This window comes from Rattus norvegicus, chromosome 10 (genome assembly GCF_036323735.1).
Source record: "Rattus norvegicus strain BN/NHsdMcwi chromosome 10, GRCr8, whole genome shotgun sequence".
In the NCBI taxonomy this organism is placed as follows: domain Eukaryota; kingdom Metazoa; phylum Chordata; class Mammalia; order Rodentia; family Muridae; genus Rattus; species Rattus norvegicus.
The window spans coordinates 80380458-80405519 of NC_086028.1; the positions used below are offsets into that span (position 1 = coordinate 80380458).

The 25062-nt window shown below is 52.7% G+C and overlaps 2 protein-coding genes across 4 annotated transcripts in view; one reads left to right on the forward strand and one right to left on the reverse strand.

Moving 5' to 3' along the window:
* Col1a1 (collagen type I alpha 1 chain) lies at positions 1–17004 on the forward strand. The gene is made up of 51 exons (NM_053304.1): positions 1–187; positions 1652–1846; positions 1968–1999; positions 2119–2154; positions 2247–2348; positions 3280–3348; positions 3572–3616; positions 3773–3826; positions 3987–4040; positions 4608–4661; positions 4780–4833; positions 5161–5214; positions 5298–5342; positions 5465–5518; positions 5634–5678; positions 5812–5865; positions 6101–6199; positions 6289–6333; positions 6429–6527; positions 6655–6708; positions 6886–6993; positions 7092–7145; positions 7504–7602; positions 7738–7791; positions 7882–7980; positions 8528–8581; positions 8718–8771; positions 8872–8925; positions 9034–9087; positions 9470–9514; positions 9602–9700; positions 9910–10017; positions 10363–10470; positions 10661–10714; positions 10839–10892; positions 11130–11237; positions 11326–11379; positions 11488–11541; positions 11679–11840; positions 11940–12047; positions 12399–12506; positions 12609–12662; positions 12779–12886; positions 13228–13281; positions 13395–13502; positions 13745–13798; positions 14122–14229; positions 14315–14597; positions 14735–14925; positions 15131–15373; positions 15505–17004. Exons 1-51 carry the CDS (start codon positions 112–114, stop codon positions 15649–15651), a joined length of 4362 nt encoding a protein of 1453 aa, NP_445756.1. The 5' UTR covers positions 1–111; the 3' UTR covers positions 15652–17004.
* Sgca (sarcoglycan, alpha) overlaps positions 16701–25062 on the reverse strand; it is a 19008-nt gene continuing 10646 nt past the window's right edge. The window contains exons 10-11 of one of the 3 annotated variants that reach the window (XR_010055187.1): positions 24814–25062; positions 16701–23219 (exon numbers count right to left, since the gene is read on the reverse strand). The gene's annotated coding sequence lies outside the window, so the exon portion shown is untranslated. The other 2 variants (XR_005489851.2, XM_039086059.2) reach the window with 2 other exon arrangements.

The following is a 25062-nucleotide window of genomic DNA, read 5'->3' on the forward strand; positions in this document are numbered from 1 at the left end:
CGGGAGTTTCACCTCCGGACGGAGCAGGAGGCACACGGAGTGAGGCCACGCATGAGCCGAAGCTAACCCCCCACCCCAGCCGCAAAGAGTCTACATGTCTAGGGTCTAGACATGTTCAGCTTTGTGGACCTCCGGCTCCTGCTCCTCTTAGGGGCCACTGCCCTCCTGACGCATGGCCAAGAAGACAGTAAGTTCCAAACTCTGGGGAGGTTATGGTTTCTTGCTATCGCGTTCTGCATAGGGGTCCTAGCAATAAAGACTTAAACGGAAGCGCGGGGTGCTCCAGAGTTAGGAGGGATGAGAAGGTGATGGAGAGGAACTGGGAAGAGAGAGGTCACCCTCGCGAGCAGAGGAGAGTGAGCAGATCTCAGAAGTGGAGCCCTGGTTGAGATGGCACGGCAGGAAATTTCAAGCATCTATCTGTAGCGCGACGGGAAAAGTGGGAATCTGGGCAGGGGTTGGGTCAGAGTACGTCGAAGATCAAATAAGACCTCTGGAATAGAGATTCGAAGCTCAAGATGTAAAAGCAATCAAAAAGGCTGCGGGATGATTCATAAGGAAAGATTGTTTGCCCTCTCTGCAGGCTAGACAGTGTTGCTGGGGCCTCCGGGGTGCTGGGCTCTGGGAGTGGGGTGGGGGGAGGAAGGGACGCACGGAGAGGGCGGGTTGCTGGATGAGAAAGTTTGGCTAAGACTTGACTGGGCGCGGTCCCTGTGCCTCCTGCTGGTCAACCTTGAGCACTACGAGTCCTGGTACAGTACTTTACAGCGCGCGGGCTTAAGAGGGAAAACCTGGGCTATTGCCGGGCCTGGACCCTCATCTCCAGACTAGGAAAATAAAAGCACAGATGGATATGATAGCCTTGGTCTTTGAAAGTGACCCAGGCCAGTAAAATTGGGTCCGCCCCGTGCATTGCTTAGCGTTGCCCGCCACCTAGTGGTTGCTTTGATCCGGTGCTAGAGAGGTGGGCGTGGTTAACTAATCATTGCTATTTGTAGACTTGAGTTCTTTCTTTGGCTAAGGAGTGACCCCAAAGCTCTACTGGCTTTGAAGGAAGGACCGGGAAAGCTTTGATTCCTGGGAGCGGAGAGTTAGGGTGTATCTAACTTTAGGGATATATTTTACTACTCTGGACAAGGCTCCACGGAAGTCACCCTCCTCCATTTTAGCCCCGCCCATTCCGTCCCACCTGCCCAAGGAAAGGAGGTGGGACCAGGGCTGGAATTTCCCTTCTCTCCTCCCACCCCCGCCTCCGGTCTCCCCGCAAACCACGTCCCACAAACCTCCACCTACTTTGTAGGAGCCCTCCTACTCTCCGTCAGGAGGACTTCTATTTCATTTGGTTCCCGCGCGCGTGGGCTGAAGTTGAGTTTGGAAGCAACCCCAGCCTAAAGCTTTGTTTAAATTCCTGGGAACTTGGAAGTTACAGCCCTGGCCAGGCTTCTTGGTGCTGTCACTGAACGCCGTTACAGAGCAGACCTGCATTTAAGGATTTAAGGGAAGAAAATAGGGGTTGGGGGAAAGATGTGGGAAGTGGAAAATCTACGTGCACCTCTTAGACAGGGGAAAGGGTGAGTAAGGCTGGGATCCCTGGTGCATCAGGTAAGGTTTCAGAGCCGCTCATGTCCTGTGTCTCTTCCCATTTGCTCAGTCCCTGAAGTCAGCTGCATACACAATGGCCTAAGGGTCCCTAATGGTGAGACGTGGAAACCTGATGTATGCTTGATCTGTATCTGCCACAATGGCACGGCTGTGTGCGATGGCGTGCTATGCAAAGAAGACTTGGACTGTCCCAACCCCCAAAAACGGGAGGGCGAGTGCTGTCCTTTCTGCCCAGAAGAATATGGTACGGTTCTAGTCCTAGGATTAAGGGAGGTCGGAGTCCCTCCTTTCCCTGTGTCTTGAAAACCTATAACACCCCAGGTACCTTAGCAAATTTACTTCTAACTGCACATTTTTCTCCCCAGTATCACCAGACGCAGAAGTCATAGGAGTCGAGGTAATAGTCTGCCCCCTACTTTTGCCCACCCGTCCATGACTCCCACTGTCCTCCAATAAACTCCAACTTTTTTTTCGTTCTCTAACCGGCCTCTTGTTTCTTCACCCTCAACCCCACAGGGACCCAAGGGAGACCCTGGCCCCCAAGGCCCACGGGTAAGAGCATCTTATTTTAAGTGAGCTGGGAACCTGGAGGGGGTGTGGCTCTGATTTGGGTTCATAACAGCCCCCTCCATTTCTTGGTGCAGGGACCTGTTGGCCCCCCTGGACAAGATGGCATCCCTGGACAGCCTGGACTTCCTGGTCCTCCTGGTCCCCCCGGCCCCCCCGGACCCCCTGGTCTTGGAGGAGTAAGTAGATCTGGGAGACCCCAGACTTATGTGACTCCCCGTTTTGTTTTGTTTTTGTTCATTTGCCTGTTTGTTTTTCTTTGCTTTGGTTTTGTCAGACACAACTTTGTATCTTTAAGTAATCATAAACTTACAGGAAAGTTGCAATGGTACACAGAACTTCTGTTCACCCTTCAAAACACCTGCTTTTTCACTTTCTGGACACACAGCTCTCTCTGTCTCTGTGTATTCCCAACCATTTGAGACATATCGTCAAGAACATGCCCAAAGGGGGTTGGGGATTTGGCTCAGTGGTAGAGCGCTTGCCTAGCAAGCGCAAGGCCCTGGGTTCGGTCCCCAGCTCCGGAAAAAAAAAAAAAGAATAGAAAAAAAAATGTTCCCAGAGGTCTGCCTCTGGTGACATGAGCAAGAACATGCCCATGCCTTATGCTCTGAAGCACATTTCCTAAGAGCAAGTGCATCCTCCTATGGGACCATAGCACCACATTTAATGTTGATCTAACGCTATTGCCTGATGGACAGTCCCACTTTCAGATTTCACCGGTGCCTCCCAAAATGTCCTTTGTAGCATCACCCCCTCCCTGTCCAAGACCACCAATTGCATTCCATTATCTCAGTCCTTTGATTCCCACGAGTGTAGGCTGTTTCTGAGACTCTTCGTCATCCTTGACTCAGCGAGGTTTTGAAGAGTCTGGCTGTTGGGCAGAAGCCATTATTTTACAGGTTCTTCGACAATTTGGGATTGGCTGGTTAGATTAGGTTCAGCCAAAGTGTCTGGTACAGGAATATCTTACAGTCTGTATTACTGTCTCTCTTAGTTAATGGCTTCTGGAAGCCTACGTCTGCTTCTCCCATTACTACCATTGCTTCCTGGCTTTTAATTTACCCTCCTGAGTCCTGTTTGTTTTTTGTTTTTCTCTTGTTTTTCTAGAACTTTGCTTCCCAGATGTCCTATGGCTATGATGAGAAATCAGCTGGAGTTTCCGTGCCTGGCCCCATGGTGAGCCACCAGGGGGAGCAGTGGGACAAAGAGGAGGGGGATCCAAGAAAGGCCAACGATGTCCTGGGGAATAACTGGGGAAATAAAGGCCACCTTTGGGACTTCGGATCTAGAGAAGATGCAAGGCAGACAGCTGTGATCCCCACAGGAAGCAGTAGAAACAGATCTCTGATGCACTGCTTTTACTCACAGATATCACAAGCCCCTCTTTTTCCTTCTGTAGGGTCCTTCTGGTCCTCGTGGTCTCCCTGGCCCCCCTGGTGCACCTGTACGTATCTAAGGGTCTTCATGTATCACTTTGGGCATGGGCTGTTGCAGGGAAAGATGGGGATGGGGCAGAAGGCTGGTAGACATCTCTTGTAAGAGGGAGACAGCCTGGAAGGAACCTGCCTTTCTGAGCCTACCCTTCTCTCGTGTTCTTCAGGGTCCTCAAGGTTTCCAAGGCCCCCCTGGTGAACCTGGCGAGCCTGGCGCTTCAGTAAGTTAGTCCTCCATGCAGACACTCCTCCCTCTCCACAAATTCTCCAGTGGAAGGTCACCCATACTGAGTGAGGGGTGGCTTGTCACCACCTAGTTCCAGTCTTCCTCCTTGTTGTCTCTCATCTTGGAGTTCTAACTGCTTCACCTGTCTCCTCTAGGGTCCAATGGGTCCCCGAGGTCCCCCTGGCCCTCCTGGCAAGAACGGAGATGATGTAAGTACCCCGGGGGTGGGGGAGACACTATCAAATCCTGTAGCCTTCGCAATGTGGGTCCTGAAATCCTCCCAGCAGGGTCTCACCACCAATAACCAGGGGAAGAGAACTCAAGATGGCCCTTGGCAGTGATCTTTCCACTGAATAGAATGCTCTAGTTAGGCAGCCCCCATCTCTGCCTACATCTTCACCCCTTCCACACCCTGTCTCCATCCCTTGGAGTAATCTGGGTTTAAGAGCTCTGGGTGTGAGCAGGTGTGGAAACGAATATACCACTGGTGGGAATTCCCTGGAAGGTACTTAAACTGAGTTTTAGGTTAGAAGTTAGATTTGGTTCCCCTAAACCAAAGCCACCCTTCAATAACACCCCCCCCCCACAGGGTTGGGGATTTAGCTCAGTGGTAGAGCGCTTGCCTAGCAAGCGCAAGGCCCTGGGTTCGGTTCCCAGCTCCGAAAAAAAGAAAAAGAAAAAAAAATAACACCCCCCCATAAACCTGAGCCCTCCCACCGTTTCCCAGTGTGGGGGCTAGGGGGGCATTGCCATAATGGCTTTTTCTCTCTCTGCAGGGGGAAGCTGGTAAGCCTGGCCGCCCTGGTGAGCGTGGACCTCCTGGACCTCAGGTATGCAAGATATGAGGGTGGGCCAGGGCTCCCTGCACTGGGGATGCATCTAGGAGCAATATTCACAGAGCCCTTCCTTCTGACACCTTTCCAAGTCCTCATTTGTCTTTCTCTCCAGGGTGCTCGTGGATTGCCTGGAACAGCTGGCCTCCCCGGAATGAAGGGACACAGAGTAAGTCTCTCTTGAGTCACTGAAACACCCAAAGTCCCAAGTCAACATCTTATCCCCTTCCCTATGAGATCCTGTTGTGTATCATGTTAGGTGGTAGCTACAGATGTCTCAAGAGTCATAGGTTAGACATCTAGAATAACTTCCTTTTGTGGGGGAAGAAGTTGCAATAAAGAGACTGGCTGGGCTGATAGGTGAATTGGGGTCTAGTTCAGCTCAGAGGCAGGGAGACAACTGGAGGTCTTCCAAAAGTTAGCGTCAAATCTGTGTGGGTGTCGAAGAGGTATACTCCCCCACCTGGCGTCTTACTTCGTCTTCTTCCTTGTGAAGGGTTTCAGTGGTTTGGATGGTGCCAAAGGAGATACTGGTCCTGCTGGTCCTAAGGTAAGATATTGTCGAGGTCCTGAACTGCCCACGCCCAACAGTTCTGCTCCACATGAATACTTCACTCTGTGCTCTCTTCCTAGGGAGAGCCTGGCAGTCCTGGTGAAAATGGAGCTCCCGGCCAGATGGTGAGTTTGCCAGCTTGAGCGATCGGGGGCACTCCAAGAGGGAGGGCTAGGGTGAAGGGTGGATGGAGGCTATGGAAGGAGGTGTCTCCATCTCACTCAACCATCCTTGGTTTCGTTATTAGGGTCCCCGAGGTCTGCCTGGTGAGAGAGGTCGCCCTGGACCCCCTGGCAGTGCTGTAAGTACCCCTGGCTGCTTGGATGCCCCTGGGCTCTGGCTGGAGTTCCCCAGGGACTAAGGGAACTAACTGGCCAGTGCTCAGGGGGCATAATTGGGCTTCGTCTCTCTTGCAGGGTGCTCGTGGTAACGATGGTGCTGTCGGTGCAGCTGGGCCCCCCGTAAGTATGGCCTTGACTTTGAGTTTGGGAGTGGGGTGAGACTTCAGGGTCAGCTCTTGGGACTGACATCAGCCATTGAAACTTAAAAGCTCTCAGTCTCCGCCTTGTAGCTAAACCTCCATTTTATTCACAGGGTCCCACCGGCCCTACTGGCCCTCCTGGCTTCCCTGGTGCAGCTGGTGCTAAGGTGAGACTCATCCTTTCTTTGAACATGATTGGCATAGGCCAAGGGCTAGGTGTCACCCCAGATCAGAGAAGCCCAGAGTGGCAAGAGTGAATGAAACACATTGCACAACACCCTTATCCTCGTGTTCCCTCCCTAGCTCTCAAAATCCTCATCCTTGCTCCCCCGCCCTCTAACACCTGACATCTGGAAGTAATGCTGGGTGCCCCATTCTGATTTGTCCTTTCCTCCAATCCAGGGTGAAGCTGGTCCCCAGGGAGCCCGAGGCTCTGAAGGTCCCCAGGGTGTGCGTGGTGAGCCCGGACCCCCTGGCCCTGCTGGTGCTGCTGGTCCTGCTGTAAGTGTCCTCTCTGCTGCTGACCCCAGTGCCACTTGCCAGTTTCACCATTCTAGGCTGTCACTCACCCTCCTTTCTCTCTGTGACAGGGAAACCCTGGTGCTGATGGACAACCTGGTGCTAAAGGTGCCAATGTAAGTCACTAGTGGCCCTCCTCCTCCCCTGCCCACCTGCCACCTGCCCCATGCCCTTCACCCTTGGGCTAAAATGTCTGTCCTGACTCCTGCAGGGTGCTCCTGGTATTGCTGGTGCTCCTGGCTTCCCTGGTGCCCGAGGCCCCTCTGGACCTCAGGGCCCCAGCGGCGCTCCTGGTCCCAAAGGCAACAGTGTAAGTATAAGACTCTCCCTTCTGCCGGGCTCATGCACTAGCTCCAGTGCGCCCCCTTCTGAAGAAGCGTACACTTGCAAACCAATAGAGCAACTCCAATTCTTGTCCTCTTTCTGTCCCTACACAGGGTGAACCTGGTGCCCCTGGCAACAAAGGAGACACTGGTGCCAAAGGAGAACCCGTAAGTCACACATCACCCCTTTTCCTCCGAAGCCCCCAAGACCTGGAAGCCTCACAGGGGAGCTCCAGGGAGGAAGGGAACCCCCTGCCTCATACCCAGAAGCCCTGTTGCTAGAGGCCAGCATCATAGGCTCCTGGGCTTGTGCCCTCTCACCAAGGCCACTCCCTCTCTGTCCAGGGCCCTGCTGGAGTTCAAGGTCCCCCTGGCCCTGCTGGAGAAGAAGGAAAACGAGGAGCCCGTGGTGAGCCTGGACCTAGCGGCCTGCCCGGACCTCCTGGCGAGCGCGTAAGTGTCCCCTGTGTCTCTCAACCTTTGCTCTTAGTGCTCCCCCAGTGCTGCAGTGGTGATTGAACTCACTGGCCTTTTTTTTTCCCTCCCTGCAGGGTGGACCTGGTAGCCGTGGTTTCCCTGGTGCTGATGGTGTTGCTGGCCCCAAGGTAATCTCTCTCTCTAGCAGAGAAGCTGACTCCCCAGCTGCCTGACATCACCTCACCCTGACAGTACTGTTCACACCTACCTGGACTCATATCTGCAACCGTGCTCCCTGCCACCTGTGCCTATGTCTGGGTCTCCCTCCTCCTCCTCCTCTTCCTCCTCCTCTTCCTCCTCCTCCTCCTCCTCCTCTTCCTCTTTCTTCTCCTTCCTCTTCCTCCTCCTCTTGTGTGGCATCTCTTTGGCATCCCCATGAATCCTCCTCAAAGCCCCAGACCTTCTACCAGCATGAAGAAGGTGCTAATCCACAATAATGAGGCCAAGCTTGTGACCCTGATGTATCTGTGACTTCTTTCCACTTAGGGTCCTGCTGGTGAACGTGGTTCTCCTGGCCCTGCTGGTCCCAAAGGTTCTCCTGGTGAAGCTGGTCGCCCTGGTGAAGCTGGTCTCCCTGGTGCCAAGGTGAGAAGATCCTCAGTCCTGCATGGGACTTGGATCAGCCTGCAGCTAGTGCTCTAGACTCCCCCTCCCATCCCCCTCCTCCCCTTGTCAGCCCCCTCCTCCTTCCCTCGTTCATGCTCTCCTGCCTCTCCCTAGGGTCTCACTGGCAGTCCTGGCAGCCCTGGTCCTGATGGCAAAACCGGCCCCCCTGTAAGTATGCCTGTTCTCTTACGCCTCACCCCTACCATCTGATGTGCCTACCTTAGTCCTTACCACAACACTTGTGCCTCCCATCCTCAGGGTCCCGCTGGTCAAGATGGTCGCCCTGGACCCGCAGGTCCTCCTGGAGCCCGTGGACAGGCTGGTGTGATGGGATTCCCTGGACCTAAGGGTACTGCTGTAAGTATCCAGTGAGGAACACTGAAGAACCAGGAACAGGCATACTAATTCAACTGACTTGCTGTGTGACCTCAGACCTTTAATGACCCTTTCTGGGCCCATTAGTGAAATAAGAGACCGTTGATGGCTCCACGATCATCACTTTGTCATTTACCATTTTATCACTTGATAAATAAGTTTTGTTGCTAGGCAGGCTTCCCTGAACACACAGATAAGATGGCCCTTTTACGTGGTAGTCTCACCCAAGTTTGGTAAGGAGGGGAGAGCCTTGAGATGACCCCCATTAGCAGTTCAGGTCACTGAAGGTGTGTATCAAGGGGAAGGAAAGGGAAAGAGTGACCAGGAAGGAGCCTCGGGCACCTTCTTTGGGTGCAGGAAGAGAGGCCAAGCATTAGATGCCAGCAAGACCTTCACCTAGACCCTGAAGCTTGCCATCCTCTTTCAGTCTTCCCGAACAGAAAGCCCCCTAGGAACACTCACTATGAGAGGTCCTCGACTGTAATAGTCTCGACCTGTGACCCTCAGTCTTGCCTCCCTTTCTACACAGGGAGAACCTGGAAAGGCTGGAGAACGAGGTGTCCCCGGACCCCCTGGCGCTGTTGTAAGTATCTCTTTTGAGTCTCTGTCACCATCCTCACATGGCAAGAGTCACTAGTGGGCTCTGCTGTGTCCCAGAGGTCCAGTCCCTACCTGCTGCTGCCATCTGCCACACTGAATTTATCACCTTCTCCCCACAGGGTCCCGCTGGCAAAGATGGCGAAGCTGGAGCTCAAGGAGCCCCCGGCCCTGCTGTAAGTACCCCTGTCTGCAAGCCCTGGGGATCAGGAGAGGCAGGGCCTAGCCTCCCTTCTCCTTGGACTCTTCATGACCACTGCCTGTTCTCTACGACAGGGTCCTGCTGGTGAGAGAGGTGAACAAGGTCCCGCTGGCTCCCCTGGATTCCAGGTAAGGCCTCGTGACTTAGGTCTGTAGGGAAGCGTGAAGAGCGGTCCTTTGTTAACAGTTAAAGATTCTAAACTCTTCACCTTCTTCCCTCCACCTCCCACTTTACAGGGTCTTCCTGGTCCCGCTGGTCCTCCTGGTGAAGCAGGCAAGCCTGGTGAACAGGTAAGAGGTAGTAGCTGTCAAGAAAGTGGAAGCATGCAAGAAATACAAAGCGAAAAGACCACCTGTAGCTGCTTAGGAAACATCCAGCTAGAGGGATAGGGATGAAACACCAGGGGAGGACTTTGGCTACACCAAAAGTGTGAGAGCGCTCACTGCACATCATGTGGCAGTGGCTGTGTGGCTTCTAGGCAAGGTGACTTCTTTATGCAAACTCCTGGAATAATTCTGGCGTTACCTCAAGCCTTCCCACTGTAATGAGGAATTTCAGCTCTAAGCTGAGAAGGTGTTCCTCTGGGCTCTGAGGACCAGCCCTAGGAAGGGGGGCAGAGGCTCTTTCTCAGGTGGAGGTTGGGCTCACTGCTGTTCCTCTTTCTACCCTCAGGGTGTTCCTGGAGACCTTGGTGCCCCTGGACCCTCTGGCGCAAGAGTACGTGAGCCCTCTAGTACCACTTCCATTACAACGTCCCAAGCTCAGTCCTGTCAGAGCATCATGAGCCCTTTCCTTCCTCTCTAGGGCGAGAGAGGTTTCCCTGGTGAACGTGGTGTACAAGGTCCCCCAGGTCCTGCTGGTCCCCGAGGAAACAATGGTGCCCCCGGCAACGATGGTGCCAAGGTGAGAGCATCATGGAAGGGCATGATGGCTGGAACCCAGACTATAGGGCTTGGGGACAAGATCAGAGTGGGAACCCAGGGGGTCCAATGTCGGGTCTGTGAGTTTGTTCTGGCTGGAACCTGTGATCTGGGATCCACACATAAGGGATCCTAAGTGAGCTGATGGCTCTGAGACACTTCTGAGACTCACTGATCTTGTTTACCAAACAGGGTGATACTGGTGCCCCCGGAGCTCCTGGTAGCCAGGGTGCCCCCGGTCTTCAGGGAATGCCTGGTGAACGTGGTGCAGCTGGTCTTCCAGGTCCTAAGGGTGACAGAGTAAGTCAACCTTCCCCTCCCATGAGCCCTTGGTGGTTCTCGTTTATCTCCTTGCTTTGCTGGTTACTCTATTACCTATGATCCGGGCCCTTCTGATGTGTCACCATGGGGATGAAAGTTGGGGCATCTCCCTGATAGAGGTTCCTTTATTTATCACTCTGTAGACTTCAGGGCTCTCTTAACCCAGTCTCCACCTGAAACCCCAGGTAGGCAACTTTAACCCCTGAAAGAACATTGTATCCTTGGCTGAGCTGAAGAGGTCCTCTTAGATACATCCACAGAACACTGTAGCTAAATTCCTGGCCCTAGTCTGGAAGTCTCAGATTTTTTTTTCCCTGTCTTTAGGGTGATGCTGGTCCCAAAGGTGCTGATGGTTCTCCTGGCAAAGATGGCGTCCGTGGTCTGACTGGTCCCATTGGTCCTCCTGGCCCTGCTGGTGCCCCTGGTGACAAGGTTAGTGGCTACCTCTCCACCTTATCTCTTGACACAAAGCTGCCTCAGCAAGCTCAGATGGGGCTATGCAGGGAAGGCAGGTCCTGACATATGAAGCTGGTGACCCAGGAAGTTCAAGGGACCAGAAGGGAGGGAAGGTGTCACTGTCCATCTCCCCAAAGAGTTCAGAGTTCCTGTCTCTCCCTCATAGGGTGAAACTGGTCCCAGTGGTCCTGCTGGCCCCACCGGAGCCCGTGGTGCCCCCGTAAGTATAGCCCTTCTCTCCTACCTGCTTTCTGTCCCCACCCCAAACCCCATTCCTTTATTCCTTCATCCCTCTCCTTCCCTAACGTTGAGAAAACTTCTCCAACGTGTTCTTCTTCTTCTAGGGAGACCGTGGTGAGCCTGGTCCCCCTGGTCCTGCTGGCTTCGCTGGCCCCCCTGTGAGTACCTCTTCACTATCTGTCCCCAACTGAGACATAAGGCCTGGGACCTTGGGTGACTGAATGAGAGCAGAAGTGTTACCCTGAGTCAGGGGAGAAGGGTGGGGAGGTACTGGTTGTCTCCAAGAGTCTCTGCATCTCCAAGTCCCTATCTGTGGCCTCTCCTCTAGCCCAGAGACCCTCTGCTCCCAGGCTGCCTCATCCACTCCTCCATTGTCCATTCTCCCTCCCACCTAGGGTGCTGATGGCCAACCTGGTGCGAAAGGTGAACCTGGTGATACTGGTGTGAAAGGTGACGCTGGTCCTCCTGGCCCTGCTGGTCCCGCTGGACCCCCTGGCCCCATTGTAAGTATCTTACCCTCTACACCATAAGCTTTTGGTAGCCTTGGACTTGTGGCTAGCCTGGGTCTCATACCTGGACACTCTCTTACAGGGTAACGTTGGTGCTCCTGGACCCAAAGGTTCTCGTGGTGCTGCTGGTCCCCCTGTGAGTACCATCCAAAGTCGAGACTCCCCAAAGGCAGAGATTGGAGGAGATCAGGCGAGGTAACAAGTGACCATTCCCTTCTGACCACCCGATGTTCTCTCTTGCCAGGGTGCTACTGGTTTCCCTGGTGCTGCTGGTCGTGTTGGTCCCCCTGGTCCCTCTGTGAGTATCTGTGGTTCTGGAATGGGGATGGGGATGAGACACACATACACACTGTCAAGACAGAAGGCCTGGCTGGGGCATGCCGCTGTGATGCTTTGGAAGCTTGGACTCTGACAGTCCCTTTTGTGCCCATGTAGGGAAATGCTGGACCCCCTGGCCCTCCCGGTCCCGTTGGCAAAGAAGGGGGCAAAGGTCCCCGTGGTGAGACTGGTCCCGCTGGACGTCCTGGTGAAGTTGGTCCCCCAGGTCCCCCTGGCCCTGCTGGTGAGAAAGGATCTCCTGGTGCTGATGGACCTGCTGTAAGTGCTATGAGATCTCTGTGTTTCTGGAGAGATCCAGAGTTGTGTAGGTTTCCTGTGCCACCGTGATCCCATCTCACTCCTGTCTGCCTCCCTCAGGGCTCTCCTGGTACCCCTGGACCTCAGGGTATTGCTGGACAGCGTGGTGTGGTCGGTCTTCCCGGTCAGAGAGGAGAAAGAGGCTTCCCTGGTCTTCCTGGACCCTCTGTGAGTGTTCCTTCATCTTGGGGTCTCCAAGAAGAATGGTCCTAGGACTTGGTTCCTAGAAGGGGCAGGGGTAGCAGTGGTCAAGACAAGGAGATCAAATGTGATAGAAATGCTCTCACGAGAGCCAGGTGTTGGTGGTGGTGTCAAACACCTTGAATCCTAGCACTAAGGAGGCAGAGATGGGTGAATTTCTGAGTTCAAGACCTGCTTGGTCTACATAGCGAGTCCTAGGACAGCTAGGGCTACACAGAGAAACCCTGTCTTGAAAACCAAACTAAACAAACATACAAAAAAAAAGGTCTCGTGGCTTGAACCACCACATCTGACCTCCAGCCTTACTCTGTTCTTTAGGGTGAACCCGGCAAACAAGGTCCTTCTGGAGCAAGTGGTGAACGTGGTCCCCCTGGCCCTATGGGCCCCCCTGGATTGGCTGGCCCCCCTGGTGAATCTGGTCGTGAGGTAAGCACCCTCTACCTACTGGCCAGTACCATGCAGGACCGCTAATCGTGTGCCTGCCTCTTCCCTGGAGTGGCCTCTCATCTCTCCCCGCTCCCTCTACAGGGATCCCCTGGTGCTGAAGGCTCCCCTGGAAGAGATGGTGCTCCTGGTGCCAAGGTAAGAGGTCATGCCACACATCGCACATCAGGCTGGACTCTGGTTTGCCCTGGCCCCTCCCCAGACAGGACCCTTCATCTGAAGCTGACCCCATGACTTCTACTCTCTGTTCCCAGGGTGACCGTGGTGAGACTGGCCCTGCTGGCCCCCCTGGTGCTCCTGGTGCTCCTGGTGCTCCCGGCCCTGTTGGTCCTGCTGGCAAGAATGGCGACCGTGGTGAGACTGTAAGTGGCTGAGCTCAGGTCAGATCTCTTTTTCAGGCAGATTACCTCACTCAGGCTGGGGAAGAAGAGGGTCTTGGGATATATCTGGGCCGCTGGCCTCCCTGGAAAAACAGTCATAACTTGGCCTTCATCTAGGCAGGACCCCATCTTCACCAAGGCTTAGGGCTTGTCCCACCTTATCACATGAAGCCTGGCTCTGGGGAGGTTTCATTGGGAATCAGGAGAGGTGGCCACAGCAGAAGGTGTGGGTTAGGAGTTGTCTAACCAAGGGAAGGTTCATCCTGCATCCCTCGACCTTGGCCTTCCCCAAGTCAAGATCTAACACACTATTTTCTCTCCAGGGTCCTGCTGGTCCTGCTGGTCCCATTGGCCCTGCTGGTGCCCGTGGTCCTGCTGTAAGTGTCCCATGCCAACCTCATGCCCTGTGAACATTGGCCTAGATGTGAACAGAGTTCCACCCAACACTCAACGTGACTTTGCACCTGACAGCCTGTCTCCTCTCTTTTAGGGACCCCAAGGCCCCCGTGGTGACAAGGGTGAGACAGGCGAACAAGGTGACAGAGGCATAAAGGGTCATCGTGGCTTCTCTGGTCTCCAGGGTCCTCCTGGCTCTCCTGTGAGTAAACTCACCTTCCTAGCCCTGGCTACCTCAGGCCTTCTCTATCATATCCTGGTGCAGACTGCATAGTGGGAGAGGAGCATTTGCCTCGGTGTCTACTCTAGGTAGACATTCTGATTCTTCCTAGTGAGGGTGAGGGATAGGGGAAAGAGAGAGAGTGCTCAACGAAGGATTGTGGTGGGAATGGTCTAGGACACGTCACCTTCACTACCCCTGAACTGCTTTTCTCTGTTCTTCAGGGCTCTCCTGGTGAACAAGGCCCCTCTGGAGCTTCTGGTCCTGCAGGTCCCCGGGTAAGTTGTACCTTCCACCTTATTTCTTCCTGGAGTCCCTCCCTGTCCTGGTTACTTTCAAGTATCCCTCTGTTCTTCAGAGAAGAGTTCAGAGACCAGACAGTGGGTGGGGAGGAAAAGAATCTTGGTCTTGTAGAGCCTTTGACTTTCCCATCCCTGCCCCTTGCAAGCCTAGCTATAGGAACTAGTTGAGGACACCTTTTGAGACAGAAGCAGAGATTGGGCAGGGCCAGCAGTGGGGGGAGGGGGAGTGCTTCTGAGCCAGAGTCGGGGCTGCCTTGGGTTTCTAGCCATATTTTTCTAACCATCTCTCTATCCCCCAGGGTCCCCCTGGCTCTGCTGGTTCTCCTGGCAAAGATGGACTCAACGGTCTCCCTGGCCCCATTGGTCCCCCTGGTCCTCGAGGTCGCACTGGCGATAGTGGTCCTGCTGTAAGTAGCCTCACATCCTCTGCCTCCTGACCCTCCCCAGGAAGACTCGAGTACCAGAAAACCCTGATCTCCTTTCTCTACACAGGGTCCCCCCGGACCTCCTGGACCCCCTGGCCCTCCCGGTCCTCCCAGCGGTGGTTATGACTTCAGCTTCCTGCCTCAGCCACCTCAAGAGAAGTCTCAAGATGGTGGCCGTTACTACCGGGCCGATGATGCCAACGTGGTCCGTGACCGTGACCTTGAGGTGGACACTACCCTCAAGAGCCTGAGCCAGCAGATTGAGAACATCCGCAGCCCTGAGGGCAGCCGCAAGAACCCCGCCCGCACATGCCGTGACCTCAAGATGTGCCACTCTGACTGGAAGAGCGGTAAGGACTAACCCCAGCTGCCTCTCTTCCCGTGCTCTCTTCCAAAGCCCACCATGCTGCTTCCCCGTGTTTTTATGCATCCGTATGGTGCTGGCTGCCTAACTTCTCCTGACTCTGCGTTGCCCTGCCCACTTCAGGAGAGTACTGGATCGACCCTAACCAAGGCTGCAACCTGGATGCCATCAAGGTCTACTGCAACATGGAGACAGGTCAGACCTGTGTGTTCCCCACTCAGCCCTCTGTGCCTCAGAAGAACTGGTACATCAGCCCAAACCCCAAGGAGAAGAAGCATGTCTGGTTTGGAGAGAGCATGACCGATGGATTCCAGGTACGTGCACTGAACCCCAGAGCCACTCTACAGGAGGAGATGGGTTAGCCTCATACCCAGAAAGCACAAGACGTTCTGGAGTGGATTTAATATCTGCTTAGTGGAAGGGCAGATGTGGATCTAGGATATAGGAATCCTGGGTAAAAAGGCAAAGACTAGAAGGTCCGTGTGATGGCTCAATTTCCCCTCTCTCTGGCCCGTGCAGTTCGAGTATGGAAGCGAAGGTTCCGATCCTGCCGATGTCGCTATCCAGCTGACCTTCCTGCGCCTGATGTCCACCGAGGCCTCCCAGAACATCACCTATCACTGCAAGAACAGCGTAGCCTACATGGACCAACAGACTGGCAACCTCAAGAAGTCCCTGCTCCTCCAGGGCTCCAACGAGATCGAGCTCAGGGGCGAAGGCAACAGTCGATTCACCTACAGCACGCTTGTGGATGGCTGCACGGTGAGTATCCCCAGACCAGGTCCCGCCCACTTCTTTGGGCATCTGCTTTAGCCTCCTGGCAGATCAGAATGAGCCTCACTCCATCCCCGCCCCTGGTAATGACCCTCTCCCACCATCTCCATCCACTCCAGAGTCACACCGGAACTTGGGGCAAGACAGTCATCGAATACAAAACCACCAAGACCTCCCGCCTGCCCATCATCGATGTGGCTCCCTTGGACATTGGTGCCCCAGACCAGGAATTCGGAATGGACATTGGCCCTGCCTGCTTCGTGTAAACTCCCTCCATCCCAATCTGGTTCCCTCCCACCCAGCCCACTTTCCCCCAACCCTGGAAACAGACCAACAACCCAAACTCAATTTCCCCAAAAGCCAAAAATTGGGAGACAATTTCACATGGACTTTGGAAAACATTTTTTTCCTTTGCATTCATCTCTCAAACTTAGTTTTTATCTTTGACCAACTGAACGTGACCAAAAACCAAAAGTGCATTCAACCTTACCAAAAAGAAAAAAAAATAAGAATAAATAAATAACTTTTTAAAAAAGGAAGCTTGGTCCTCTTGCTTGAAGACCTATGTGGGTATAAGTCCCTTTCTGCCCACTGGGCTTATGATACCCCAAATGCTGCCTTTTCTGTTCCTTTCTCCACCCCCTCTTGGGGCCTCTCCTCCATTGCTCCCCAAATTTAAGTCTCCCCCAAAGACACAGGAAATAATGCATTGTCTGCCCAGCCAGCAAAGGCAATGCTGAATCGTCCCACCAGCCCCTCAACCCCCAGCCTACTTCCCTACCCAGCACCTTCAAATCCTGCCGGGACATGGGGTTCTCGGACTATTGAAGGAGCCTAACCATCTGGCATCTCCATGGCCTCTGCAACAAATCCCCACACACACTTTGTTTTTGAGGGCCTGTGCTGGGGGAGCCACCTGCCCCTCGCAGGGGTTTGGAGCCAGGCAGGGTCACAGCAGACTGGAAACATCGGCCACACATGTGCAGGCTGGGTGGGAGAGACTGTTCTGTTCCTTGTGTAATTGTGTTGCTGAAAGACTACCTCGTTCTTGTCTTTGTGTGTCACCGGGGCAACTGTGTGGGGGCGGGGATGGGGGCAGGGTGGCAGCGCGCCCAGTTTGGTATCAAAGGTGCTACATCTCTGTGAAGGGGTGGGGTGGGAAGGAATTTCTGGTGCTATAGAATCTGAGATGCTCCCCTAGACCAGCAAATGTTCCTTTTGTTCAAAGTATTTTTTTATTCTTTTTTTTTTAATGGATAGGGACTTGTGTGAATTTTCTTTTCCTGACGGTGCTATTTAACAAGGGAGGAGAGAGTGCCAACTCCAGCCTGCTCTCTCTCTACCCCCCTCTTCACTCTTCCAGCTCCTGGGCCTATCTGATGATCTCTCTCTCTTCTGAAACCCTCCCCTCTTGCTGCTGCTCCCTACCCTCAGCTTCTCTCTCTCTCTGTCCTGCATCAGGGTTTCAGAGCACCATTTTCCAAAGCACAAAGCAGTTTTTATCCCTGGGGTGGGAGGAAGCAAGAGACTCTGTACCTATTTTGTATGTGTATAATAATTTGAGATGTTTTTAATTATTTTGATTGCTGGAATAAAGCATGTGGAAATGACCCAACGCATGTTCAGTGGTCTCTGAATTTCCTTCCTGGAACTTGGGGAGGTGGGGATCCAGGGAGAGGCTTTGGGATGTGTGAGGCAGGGAGCTTGTCTTCTACCATCACCCTTTATCTCTCCCCCCACTTCTCATCCAGATGCCGTTGCCTTCCTCTTGCCTTTCTTACGCCTTAGACCCATTTTTCTTGCCTCTTTTACCTTTTCCCCTTTCAAGTCCTCTTTGCACATCCCCAAGTCCCCCAAGTCTCCACCACAGTTCAATACCAGACGCACAGCATCACGGGCAAACTCGCACGCACTTCAAATCCCGGACCACCCATACCTCAGGCCAGAATCCTAATGGTGTATCACTCTTCCATGATGTAGACCTGAGGCCTGGCGAGGTGTTGCCTATGGGTCCTGAGAGGCTCAGGGACTCTCAAAAGGATCCAGAGGGAGGGAACAGGGACTGAGTCATGGAGGACCAGGTTTCTCCCTGGTCAAGCATGGAGGGGTAGTTGGCTTCTCCCCATCTCTTGCCCAAAGAAACAAGTGATTTGATATAGAAGGGGCCTTTTGAGGCTGGAGTGCCACCAGGAGGGTAAGAATGTTCTGAGGTCACTCTTGCTCTCACCAGAGGGAGGTGCCCAGCTCCCAAAGGGATCTCCTGGGGGCTCTTAGAGAGCTGTGGTGAAGGAACTTCCAGTGTGTCACCAGAAAGGACAGGACCCCACACCACAGAGGTGCGTGGGTCACTCCTGGTCTTCGGCGTGCCCAGAGAGCGTGCTGGCTCGGTGCAGGGGGCCTGTGGAATCATGCCACCCTTCCTCCTGCCTCTTCTTCCCTTTGCCTTTATCTCTACAACTTTTTGCTTCTTTTTCCTCCTTTTCCCCCCTCCCTCCTTCCCTCCCTTCCTCTGCCGGTCTGAGAATCTGAGGCCCTAGGAGAGTGGTAACTGACTGTCCCCCACATCTCAGAGAATGGGGACATAGTGGAAGGTCTGAGAATCCAGCAGGCAGGAGTCTGCACTGAACCGGACACTAAACATAAGGACACAGGTGACCCCATTCAGGGGGTCAGGTCTCAAATTTGAAAGGAAGGCACAGACTACTTGTAGCTTCCCTTTCTTGTGCTACCAGAGAGACCAACTAATCTACTGCAGTGTCCACTGGACACGATCTTACTGCCACTGAGTACTCGAGACTGTTAATTATGACCTTTAATAATTTATTACTAGCACTTTACATGAGGGCAATGTAAAAAGAAAATTTATCTAGAGAGGAAAAGAAGTTGAGGAGTATAAATGAAGATCTATTTAGACACAAATTACCCAAAATTGCGTGGTCCTGATAGACCCATTGATTGATGCAGTGATTGGGTGATACCTTTCTCCCCAGGCATCCCCAGTCTTGAGGCTCTTCCTGGCTTAGACCCTATCTCTTCCCATCCTCACAGGGTCCATCCTTCTGAACTCAGCATCTGAGCTGTACCTGGCCACTACTCACTTGTCTAAGCTTATTGTCTCCTCCAGGGCCTACATCTGTCATCTCAGTCAATAGGCATGATTACAATTTATATATATAATATATATACACATATATTATATATAATATAAATTCACATACACACACACACACACACACACACACACACACACACACACACACACACACAAGCCCAAGCTGACCTCAGCCCTCTGAGGTCCCAACACACTGCTAGCCCCTTACCCAGACGTTACAGGCCCCTGTGGTCATGGTCCACCATGTTCTTTCTAGTGTCAAGGCCTGGAAATTCTGTGCAGGGCTGGGCACAGTCTTCATAGGTACTAGGGAGAGACAAGATGGTGATAGAGGTCCTCTGGAGGATGTGAGTACAGAGTACAGAGCTGTGGAAAGGTGAAGGTGAAGGTGAGAGGAAGGAGAACAAACGACAGTTTCCTGACGTGACAGGTAGTTGAGCCCTTAAAATGTGGCTCCGTGATAAAGGACTGCAATCCTCACTTTTACTACTGCAATCACTTTCACTAACTGCAAAAGGGCTGAAGGAAGCAAGCTCCAGGCAAAGGAGCGAAGAGCGCCTCTCACTGTGCATATGCAAATCTACACGGGCGTCTGCATGCACACGCATGTTCACATGTGGATATATGCATGAGCATGTGCGTCTTGTGGTAGGCCTTGTGTGCAGCACTCCTCGGCGGCCATCACATGGTGAGGGCTGGTATGTGCTCTAAGTGTGTGTACAGAGCAGCAGGGAAGGGGGACAACAAAGAGAGCATTGTATCACACTCTGAACCCAAGCCCTCCTTTCCGCTGACATCATTGCCGCCTTAAATACAGATGCCAGGCCCTGTTCCCAAGACCCTCACTGTCCCCTGTGTGCTAACACAGCTCTGCTGTGTGGACTTCCCGTTCATCTTTATGGGGAAGACTATCCTCCTGGAGCCGATGTTTCCATCAAATCCAAGTAGAAAAAATCTACAGGGAAAGAAGGTTTGGTTTTGATTTTTTACTCTTGCTGTCCTTTTGGAATCTGAGTCCCTTTGGGGAAGGACCTGGAGCCCCATCATCTCCTGGATGGATGGGCTGTAACCTAAAGATGATGGATTTTTCTCCTCCGTTCAGCTTTTCAATCCTGTTTCTAACTGTCTCCAAGACTTCCATAGACTGAGCTGCATGTGGCCGGAGGGGAAAGACTGGAGTGTGGGGACCTCAGCGACATGAGGGAGGACGAGGGAGTACCCATGAGGGGAGGCACTCAAAGCCACAGGAAGGCCTGGGTGGTGGTGTGGCGGAGTGAATGGGAGCGTGAGTGGTCCTGTGTGTGTGTCTCAGTGGGGGCCTGAGTGGGCAAGAATGTGTCTCTTTCTGTGCCCACTTTTCTTCCGGGGCATCTATGTCCCCGGGCCCCTATCTGTTGTGGTGGAGGTGGGAGATCACCACCTCTGGACATACAAGTCTTTCGAGTTTATCTGCACAGGCTGGTGGGTTAGTCAGAGCAGAGAGACGTATGGGAAATCAGGAAGGGACTGGTGTGGAAGGAGTCAACCATCCTAAAGTCCCCACACCAGTGGGAATTCTCAGAGCTGCTGCGAGGCTGTTAGCCTGTCCCTCTGAATGTGTGCTACAAACTGAGCTGGGGCATTTGCACGGAGGATGAAGCACCTGGGAAGAGGACAGTCCTTCTGGGAGGGTGATTGATCCTTGTGCACATGGAGATTTCAACTCTTTGCAGAGAGTGTGCAAAGCCAGGCAGGGAGGGAGAAGAGTCGGCACCCAAAGATGCTGGACCACATGTGATTCTCCCTGCCTAAAATGATAGGAGGAGAATGGGCATGGTAGCACACCTTTAATCCCAGTACTCGGGAGACAGAGGCAGGAGGATCTCTGTGAGTTCCAGGGCAGCCTGGTTTTCAAATTGAGATCCAGAACAGCCAGGGCTACACACAAAGAAACACTGTCTGAAAAAAAAAATGAAAAGAAACAAGAGACAGACAGACAGGCAGGCAGACAGACAGATAGACATGCAGACAGGCAGACAGATGGGCAGACAGACAGACAGACATTATGGGAGGAAATGAAAAGCAAGGCAACTGAAAAAGGAAGGCAGAAGAGAAGAGGGAGGTGAGAGGCACCTTGGGGACCGAAGCTGGCTCAGAGCACAGAGGCTGCATACACCTCAAGTTGGAAGACGCCCAGTCGCTATGGGGCAAGCTTCCACCTTAAGAGCTGTGGAACACCAACCAACAGGGAGCACCAAAAGCAAAATACTGAGCTCTGGGTCTGAGTGGATTTGGAAAAGCCATGAAATCATTACCACCATAACAATAGAGCGTGGGGCTAGCAAGATGGCTCAGCAAGTAACCGTACTTGGTGCCAAGCTTGAGAGTTTTCTTCCAGCCTTCACATACATTCTGTGGAACTGGCGCACGCATGCACATGCACACGCACACGCACATGCTCATGTGCGCACAATGGGGTGGGTGTATGCACGTGCCTGTGCTTTTGTGTATCAGTGTGTGCCTATGTGTGTGAGTATATGTGCATGTGTATAAGTGTATGTGAGTGTGTGCATTAAAAAGTAAACTGTGGACAACTCATATATTTTTCATTTTCTTTTCTTTATTTCCTTCTTTTATTTTATGTGCATTGGTGTTTTGCCTGCATGTATGTCTTTGAGAAGGTGCGGGGTACCCTGGGACCCGAATTACAGACTGTTGTGAGCAGTCATTCGGGTGCTGGGGATTGAACCCTGGCCTTCGGGAAGAGCAGTCAATTCTCTTAACCACTGAGCCATCTCTCCAGCCCCATATTTTTCATTTACTGGCATCCATGTCTAAAAAGGAAAAAGAGATGAGCTGGGGTGTAGCTCAGCTTGTACAGTGGTTCTAGCATGCACGACCCTCTGGGTTCAGTCTCTATCCCTCATGAGAGGTGGAGACAGGATCAAAAACTCAAGGTCGTCTCTCTGCATCGTATCTACTTCAAAGCCTGGGTTACATGAGACCCTATGTCAAAAAAAAAAAAAAAAAAAAAAAAGTCAGACGAAACTAGTTTCATATCTTATTTAACCTAATACAATCTCAAATAACCATCGAAACCATACACATCTCAGTTCCAACTAGCCGCATTTCTGGTGTCCACACGTGACCAGCAGCATTAAGGTGTGTGAACTCTATCATTCTCCTCCATTCAGAAGGAAAAACAAAAGTTTCTTGAGGCATCAGGGGAAACAGAGCCCAGCAGTGTGGATCTGACGGGGCAAAGAGACCCGCACACCTCTCCCCGTGGGGAGACCAATAATGCGGTTTCCAGGAAGTAACGGACCGTCTAGCCTCATGGTTTCTCACTTCAGCCCTGAAGTAGGAATGACTCCGTTTAGGAGCAAGCTAACTGTTGAGGCCGATACGGTGTGCCAGAGCCATGTTTAAACCCTGTCTGGGGAGTTTAGTCTTCGTGATTGAGGCCCAGTCTTAGTTAAGACACTATCTTAGTGGTTGAGGCCCGCTGTAGGCAGCCCCTGTATTCCAGAATCTGGACAATAGGAAGTAGTGCGGAAATGGCTGCAGAGTCCGACAGCGCATGCGTAGTCTGTATTTTGAATGAAGGTGGAGGCCGTTCCTCAGACCACGTAAACAGGGCCATCAACAGGCCTAGAAGTAGGGTGGAGTGAGTGCAGCGTGGAGCCACAGAAGGTGGGGCCTGGAGACAGCTGCTACTCTTTGTCAGGGATTGTAGGAAGTCATCCTGATTACTCTTCCAGGAGAGGCTCCCACTCCGTGGGCACTAAGTGTCTGTGTCCTCCTGGTGTGCTGCTGGTCAGCTGGGCGTTCACATGTGGATGCTCAGGCAGGGCTCAGTGTCTTCTGCAGTCACGCCATCCTCCCGGCTACTTGTCTGGGCCACTTCCTTTCAGGAAGGCGGCCAGGCAGGCTCCTGTGTGCTCTTTGGAACTGAGCTGGGAGGAAGAGGCTGCCAAGAGCCTAAGGCAAGGCCAGGAAGCAGAGGGAGGGAGGAGCTGACTTCTTATTCTCCCGCCCTTGGCCAGCCCAGGAAGGAGAGGGGAGCCAGCAGCCCCCATCTTAAGGGTGCAGGGACTCAGTTGAAGCTAGCATAAACCCCGGGACTATGACACTGAGTTGGAACTGTGCCATCTGTCAGCTAAAGGGCCCCCCGGGGGAAAGAGGAAGTAGCCAATGAAAAGTCAGAGGCAACTGTTTGTTCTGCAAAGAGCCATAGGATCAGAGACCATCCCTCCAGCCATGGTCACCGAGTACAAATACTGTGCCAGCACCACCACCCCCTCCTGTCCCACCCTGCCAGCCTCTGTCAATGCTTACTAACCCAATTCCATAATTATGCAGCTAATGGGCTTGGGGTGCCCGGAATAGGCAGAATGGGGTACAGATGATAATGGTAGAGACCTAGCCTTTTGCCCAGGGAGGAAGTGCAGTCTCTTTCAGAGCTCTGAGCAGGTTGGTCTGAAGGTAGCGAGTAGTCTCTACTGATTGTCCAAGTCAGTTTCAGATTGCTCTCCTCTCCTACACTCCACCTCTCTTCCCGTTACTGCACTCAAGATGACTCATCAGTTAAGAGCTCTGGATGCTCTTGTAGAGGACAGGGTTCAATTCCAGGCACCCTCATGGCAGCTCAAAGCTGTCTGTAACTCCAGTCCCAGGGGATCTGACGGTTCTTTTGACCTCTACAGGACATACATGCAGACAAAACGCCTATACACATAAAAACTAAAAACAAACAAACAAAAACAAAACTCAGGATCTAGAGAGATGGTTTAGCAGTTAAGAGCACTGCTCTTCCAGAGGACCTGGGTTCGAGTCCCAACACCCACATAGCAGATCACAACTGTCAGTGACTCCAGTTCCAGGGGATCTGACACCCTCACATAGATATATGTGCAGGCAAAGTACCACGTGCACATAAAGTAAAAACAAGTAAATGAGAGAGAGAGAGAGAGAGAGAGAGAGAGAGAGAGAGAGAGAGAGAGAGAGCGCTAACTCTGAGCAGACACACAGACAGGTATCCCTCAGCTATCTCCTCCAAACAGCCTTGCCTGGCATCTTCTGTGTGCAGGAGCAGTGATAGCCCTTAAGGGGTAGGAGTAGGGTGGGCTATTAGAGAGAGAGTGGGCAGAATTGGGAATCTAGTGCTGGCAGAAGGCTTGGTGTTTTGGTTCTGAGCCTAGCCTTTAACGGCTGAGCCATCTCAACATCCCAGAAGACCTATCTAACCCATGAGCCCAGACAGCATCTCTTTTCAGAGAGCCAAGAGGGCTTTGAAGAGACTCAGGAGGGCACGGGAGCAGAGTGGAGAAGGAGAGTCAATCTGGGAATCTGTTTTAGAGGAGAGACCACAAGTGAAGCAAGTTGTGAAAATCTAGGGGAGTTTAAGGCCAGTCTGGTCTACACAGTGAGTTCCAGGATGGCTAGGTTAGGGAAACCCTGTTCAAAGAAAAGAAACAGAAAATGGGGAGCTGAAGAACCAGAAGCTCCTAGGAAAGAAGCCTTAAAGAGGGGCCATGTTGTAGGGTGACACACTCCTGTGCATTCTCTTAGAAGAGGTGGGCTGGGCCATGTGTCCTTGTTCCTTTGTTGTGACTCTCTACCAGGTTCCCTGTACTGTCTGGTCTTATGTCAACTTGATACAAGCTGGAGTTATCCCAGAGAAAGGAGCCTCCCTTGAGGAAATGCCTCCATGAGACCCAATTGTAAGGCATTTTCTCAACTAGTGATCAAGGGGGAGAGGGTCCATTGTGGGTGGTGGTGGTGCCATCCTGGGCTGGTAGTCCTGGGTTCTATAAGAAAGAAAGCTGAGAAAGCCAGGGGAAGCAATTCAGTAAGCAGCATCCATCCCTCCACGGCCTCTGCATCAGCTCCTGCCTCCAGGTTCCTGCCCTGTGTGAGTTCCAGTCCTGACTTCCTTTGGTGATGAACAGCAATGTGGAAGTGTAAGCTGAATAAACCCTTTCCTCCCCAACTTGCTTCCTGGTAATGTTTGTGCAGGAATAGAAACCCTGACTAAGACAGTCGCCTTTCGGGCTTAGCCTCAGCCTATCCTCCCAAGAAAGTGGTATCCCATGAGACCCATCACAGGGCAGATGACAGATGGTGAAGCAGAGCTGGCCTGCTCCAGATGTAACAACCTGGGCAAACAATCCCAGGCCCCTGCACAGCCGGCCAAGCATCCCAGAGCTCATTGGGGAGAAGCCACACTGTGGCAACACTTAGCTCAGGGAACATTCTAGAATGGCAGACCTCTGCCACCTAGGATAGCTGGCCAGGGCCACCTCCCAACAGCTCCCTACTAAGATCAGCCTCTCACCAAACACAGCGTGCAATGGAAGTTCCTGCAGGGAACTGTGGCAGGTGTCAACCAGAGCTCTAGGTAAGGACCTTGGTTCTCTACTTCTCAAAGTCCTCATCTCCACAGGGCTTGCTCACTTTCTCTCTCCATAGACTTCAGTTTCTTGGTCTAGAAAGTGTAACCAATGAACCAGTCAAACACCATGACCAGATCCAGTGAGTTGAGTACAGCAACATTGGAAGAGTCCAAAGGGCAAGTTGGCATCCC